Below are 5,935 nucleotides of genomic sequence, written 5' to 3'. Positions count from 1 at the left end.
GAGCTTGAGCTGAGGGACAGCGCCCAGGCCCAGAGTTCGGGCCCCACCACCGGGCCCCCGCCCCCCAAAAAAGAAAGAAATCCTTCAAGATGTATCAGCTTGATTTAGAGATCTCAAAGAAGTGCAAGAATAGCCATTGTACCATTCAAGTACAATTCTATTCCACTTGTTAAGAATTAGGTCACAAAAATGACTTGTCCTGTATACATTTTGCCTCTCAAAGACCAAAAAAAAAAAAAAGGACCGTAACTTTACTCAACTTCTGAGACAGACAGCACTGGTGGGCAGCAGAGAATACTCTAGAGGTAAGAGCTCACTCACATTAGTACTTGGGATGGGTACTGGTATTTTATTCTAAAGGCCTCATACTAACTCATACAGTAGTTTAGTAGCAGACCCAAGCAGTAACTGCTCAGTGGGCCACTGGATTCCATAGTCGTCATCTGGTTTCGGATTCTGTCCTGACTACACCAGCTGGCATTTCTGATTGATGCTATTCTTCTTAAAGGATGGCATGAGCTCTCTCCCAGCAACCGGGAGACTGCCACAACCTAACAAGACTTTGGGACTTGCACTAAACCGCGCCAATGGTGGCCGGCAAAAATCTGTGGTCTTCTTATTGAAATATTACTGAGATTTTAACACAAAGCAAAACAGAAGTTGAGGATAAGGGAGGTGGGCCAGTGAGAGGAAAGGGGATTAAAAGAAAAAAAAAAAAAACCACAGGATCACAATCAAAGCGGTTTGCAAGGGTTACCTTCACCGTTCACAAAGCACCATGCAAAGAGCGATGAACTAAATCTTGCCAGGAAAGCCAGTTTGGCTGTCTCCCTAGTGGATACTTTATGGGGTGGCACAAGCCAAACCCATCTGTGACCTGCGGATGAACACAGCCAAGCAGGTTTAATTAGACCAGAGACACAAAGGGCTATTCCCTCCTTGGAGAACAAAATACCTCGGCTCCCAGTGCCTCCCACAGCAGGCAGAAAAACAAAGGCAGCAGCACAGCACCTTAATTGAATCCTTCCCCTAGTCTGCCCTCAACAGTGATTTACTGGTAACCTGGGAGGGGAGAGGAGGGAGGGAAGGAGAGAGGGAGGGAGGGAGGGAGGGAGGGAGGGAGGGGGAAGCAGGAGCCTCAGCAAAGAGCCTGCTCCGGAAAAGGAATGATTTGGGGGCTGGGAAGAGGGAGGTAGTAAAGCCTTTGTTTGTAGCTCCAGTTTCCTCAACGATTTGTTACACTTAGTAGGGGGCCTGCCTGGTTTTGGTTCAGTGCTTCCCAGACCAGGGGGTTTGCTCCAGCTCTGCGCCCTAGGAATCCCACAAGATAAATCACCCCAGCGACTCTCATCTCCAGCCTGGCTCAGCAGGGGAAGCAGCAGATAAGATAAGCCGCTCCCCCCTCCCCTCCACCCCGGTGTGGGGGGGCAGGCCGGCGGGGCTCCTCCCCGCGCACCCTCTGCCCTTAGTACCTGGCACCACCAGAGCTCAGAGGAGGGAGAGAAGCCAGGAGGAAGAATGGCAGATGGGGTGGGGGGGTGTAGGGGAGGGTGCTCTGAACTTTTTCTCCTACAGTTACTTGCACTGGGAAGGGTCGATTTCAGGCCCTCCCCTTTAATCCAGCAGGGTTTTCAATGCCAAGTGACCAGTTCTGTCCCACCGCAGGCCTCGCCTTGGGAAGACCGACTCCAGGAGGCTGGGAAGAAAAGACTCCTCTCAAAAGTGCTCCTACCTGTTCCCTCTGTCCCCTTCCTCCTCCCCCCATCCACAGCCAGCGGCGCATTTCACCAGCTCGCACGCTCGCTCTGCTCTCTCTCCATTTTCCAAAGGACCCGAGAATCCTGGATGGGGCCCCTGAAAGCGATGGAGGAGAGAGGCGAGGAGGAGGAAGGAGGGGGTGGGGTGGAGCGGGGCGGGCAGGGCTCCCTTCCGCTTGGCCAGTCGGTCAGTGCGCTACGGTCTCTCGGTCCTCTTCCTCGGAGCCCAGCGCAGGGGGGCGCCGGGGAGGCAGCTGCGTAGTCCGGGCAGCGTCGCTGTCGCCCTCCAACGGCTCAGCCGGGTGCAGGTGCATGGCGAGTTCCTGAAGCACGGCCGCGCGTCCGATCTGGTCGTTGCGCCTCTTCTCCATGATCAAATCCTCCAGGCTCTGGAACTCGAGCGTGTGGCTGCGCTGCGCCGAGAGCTGGATCTGCAAGCGGTAGGGCTGCTTGCCGATGCGCAGCTCGCCGCCGATCTTGAACTCGCGCTTGCCATAGCGGCACCAGGCGGCGAAGCTCTCCGAGTTGCGCCAGCTGAGCTCGCGCTCCTTGGCGCCCACGTGCGCCAGCGCGTTGCGCACCACCGCGCTGGGGCTGAGCGGTTTGTACCGGTACAGGTCGTTCACCACGCGGCCGCGACGGCCCTGGCTCGCGTCGGTCAGGAAGCTGTTGCTCACCTCCAGCCGATGCAGGTGCACCACCTGGAAATTGCCCACGTACACGGCCCAGTGCGGGTACTGCGCCTGAGACACGAACTCCACCAGATCGCCCGGATGGCACTTGTTGAGCAGGTTCTCGGGCGTGTAGGTGCTCAGCGCCGCCGAGCCGGGCGCAAAGCTCTTCTGGTAGATGCACTCGTCCCGATAGAAGACCGAACACTCGACCTCGTGTTGCCGCGGGTCGTAGGGCTGTGGCGGGGGCGGCGATGGCGCCGATCCGTCCCCAGAATCGGGCAACCCGCCGCCGCTGCCCTCGAGACCCGGGGGCGGCGGCGGCTGCGGCTCCGCGTCCTCGTCGTCGTTGGAGAAGATGTAGGAGACCCCGATGCGGGGCCCGTCGTCCCGGTCCACGCCCGTCGGGTCGGCGGTGGGCACTTCCTTGTAACTTAGGTGGGTCAGTTTCTCCACCTGGTTCCCCATCGCGCCGCGGACGGACGCGCGCGCTCACAGCGCCGGCAGCGGAGCAGGCGAGACCGCCACGGCGGGCATTGGCCCGGGGCCCCGGGCCAGGGCGAAAGCCACCTGTTGAAAGAGGAGGCGAAGAGGCTGTGTACGCGGGGAACCTCTCCCGGAAGAGACGTTCGGTTCTGCGGGAAAAGATCGGGGAAGGGGAGGGGGGCGGGGAAGGGAGCGAGCACCGGGAGTCATCTTAGGGGCAGTCTTTACAGCCTTTCCCTCCTCGCCCCACCTCTTAAGAAGGTCGCGATCCAGGACGCCAGCTCTTCCCCACCCCCCATCACCTGGGCCCGGGCATTAGTAGCAGTCTCCACCGCTTCCGCCCGGTCCTACCTGCCAAACCTGGGCGGGAGGGGCAGAGGGAACGGAAACTTTACTCCACCCTCCGCCCCTAACTTCCCTTCCTTCTGCCTCCAGGGCCCGCACCCACCCGGAGCCGCTGCCCGGCGCCCCGATCGCCGGGGAAGCCGGCCGGGACCCGGCGGGGCGCGGCAGGTAAGTCGCCCTACCTGGCTCCCCGCGGCGCGGCCTCCGCCCGCCTCCCCCGCCCCCGGAGGCCCCGGGAGGCTCGGGTTACCCGCGCCAACTCACCCGCCGGAAAGGGGGGGAGGCCCCGCGCGGCGCGGGGAGGCTGGCCCGGCCGCACCCCGCGACTTCTAGGACGAGTTTGCAGGTGTGGGCTCGGCCGTGCCTCCCCTGGCGGCGCGGGCGGCAGCTGAGCCGGGCCCCGGCGGGCGGCGCATGTCGAACCCCCGCGGTGGCGTTAGCGCCCCGAGACTTGAAGGGGGTGTGGGGGGGGCAATTCCTCTTCACGCCGCGCCCCGCCTCCCTCCCGCGAGCGCCGCGGCCCCTGGTCCCCAGGAGAAGGGCAGACCGCCGCCGTGCGTGCCGGTGGCGGCAGCTCCGGCTCGGCCCGGCCGGGTGAGCAACAAGCACCGGAGCGGGAGGGACTGGATTGTAGATCCGGCTTGGAGCTCCCGGGCGGGAGCGCAGCCCGTGGCATTTAAAGAGACAGGCACTCGCTCCCGGAGCTCGGGTCTTTCCCCGTGGAGCACCCGGGCAGCCTGGAGCCCCGCCCCGCCCCGCCCCCCCGGGCCGCGGGGCTCCTCCCCGGCCACGCCCCCTCCGTGCTGGGTTTAAAATCCCGCTGGTGCGGCGCCCGCCGCCGCCGGCGGTGCCCACCCCTGGGACGTGCCCGGCGTCCGCGTCGTGGGGAGCCGGCTTAGGCCACCTGCCAGCGGAGAGATTGGAGAGTGAGGACGAGGGCCACGTCTGTGCCTTTGGCCTCAGTAGTGAAGAAGCAGCAGTTGCTAGGGAATTTGGCTTTTTTCCTTTTTTCTTTTCCTGCCTGGAATGGTATTTTGCAACCCAGAAAGTCTCCTGTGGGACAGATCCGGGAGCGCGCAGGGTTTCCAGAAAGAGCAGAGCTGAACTTCGGGTGGAGAGACACACACGCATACACGCGCACACCTGCACACACGCGCACACACACACGCACACAGTTACCATCTCCCACCACCACTGGACTGTTTATTAGATGTCCCTCTTAACATACACTGGATTTCCACCTCCCCCCCCCCCCCCCCGTTTCTTGGGGAACCCAGGTTGTTGGGCAGTAAGAAAAAAGCCTGCAGAAGTGGGGTGGGGGGGGGTAGGGGTGGGGTTGGGGTAGGGGTGGGAGCGAGATGTTCCTAATTGTCCTTAAATTAGAAACAAATTAGCTGAGGTCCCTGTGGGATGTATTTCCTTCCTGCTGACTTAACGAGTGGGAAGTGACAGGGCTGTTGCTGCTTGTTTACTGGATCCACTCAAAGACATTTTTTTCCCCCTGCTGGTTTCGTTTTGTATACCCAAGGCAGACTGCACAGAAGTGGCTTGTGTTTATATTTTAAAATAATAAAGCCCGGCGCCTGTAATCCTAGCTACTCAGGAAGCTGATTTTAAAGAGGATCCTTCTTGGAAGGAAGCCCAAGCAGGAAAGTTAGTGAGACTCTTTTATATCCAATTAACCACCCAAAAGCTAGAATAGTGAAGCTAGCTATGGCTCAAGGGGTAGAGTATCAGTCTTGAGTAAGAAAGCTAAGGAAGAGCACCCAGGCCGAATGAAGGCCTCAGTACCAGCACAAGAAAATAATAAAGTGAAATAAAATAATGCCTGACTCATTAAGAATTCTACTCAAGTCCATATCCTGTTTTCCATCACTCTACCTTTCAACTAAAAATTTCCAGGTAACACCATTATTTATTCAGTGTGTATACCAACCAGTGGAAACAGAAATATACTAACACTCCTGCGATCCTTTGTAGTTTGGAGAGCAAAATCAATCTACTTATGTACCGTTAAGCCGGAACAATCAATATTGTCAGGGCCGTGATGGAAGTTAGTCCTATAGCACATCTAAGATCAATCACAGTTTAAGCTTCACCAAAATGAGACTTTGGTGTATTACGCAGATGTAAGTTAAATATTTTCAGAGTAGCCTCAGGTACATGTGACTGGGCAAGCTATCATCTCTGGACCTTTGGATAGCACTTATTCTGGAGGCTCCTGACACATAGCTACTGCTCTATGGAGAGAGTTGCACTTGGTGAGACATTGGCTGGGCTTCCTTCTGTCTGTCCGAAAATGGGAAACCTCTGCTATACACTTTGCCCCCTAGTGGCTGGGTGGGCTGGTGGGGGATGGGAGAATTGGTTGAAAGACATAGTAGTGTGACAGGTCCTCTGATACCAGCACTCTAGATCAAAGATCTAAGATGGCTGAGGAAACCAGGTCTAGTTGTCTGTCTCTGCAGATAACTAGATCTATTGAGCTGCAGAGTGGTGTTCCATTTTTTCAACTATAAAGATTCAGAAGGGACAGACCCTGTTCTGCTTAATATCTATATATCTGGTATTTAGCACCTGCTCACTAAATAGACCTTGCTGATTGGGGGAAGGGAAACCGTAGCCGTGGATCATAGGAATTTCATGTAAAAGTTGTGGGAATATAGCTTAGTAGAG

The 5,935-nt window shown here is 57.6% G+C and overlaps 1 protein-coding gene across 1 annotated transcript; it reads right to left on the bottom strand.

The window, feature by feature from the left end:
- Positions 1–1,120: 1,120 nt before the first annotated feature.
- On the bottom strand, positions 1,121–3,421 carry Lratd2 (LRAT domain containing 2). The gene has a single exon (XM_042672972.1). It carries the CDS (start codon positions 2,894–2,896, stop codon positions 1,946–1,948), a length of 951 nt encoding a protein of 316 aa, XP_042528906.1. The 5' UTR covers positions 2,897–3,421; the 3' UTR covers positions 1,121–1,945.
- Positions 3,422–5,935: the final 2,514 nt, after the last annotated feature.

The sequence above is a fragment of the Dipodomys spectabilis genome, unplaced genomic scaffold, assembly GCF_019054845.1.
Source record: "Dipodomys spectabilis isolate Male_0828 unplaced genomic scaffold, ASM1905484v1 ptg000783l, whole genome shotgun sequence".
Lineage (NCBI taxonomy): Eukaryota > Metazoa > Chordata > Mammalia > Rodentia > Heteromyidae > Dipodomys > Dipodomys spectabilis.
Note: the sequence above shows the minus strand (reverse complement) of the source record. Positions and strands in the feature narration are given on the sequence as shown.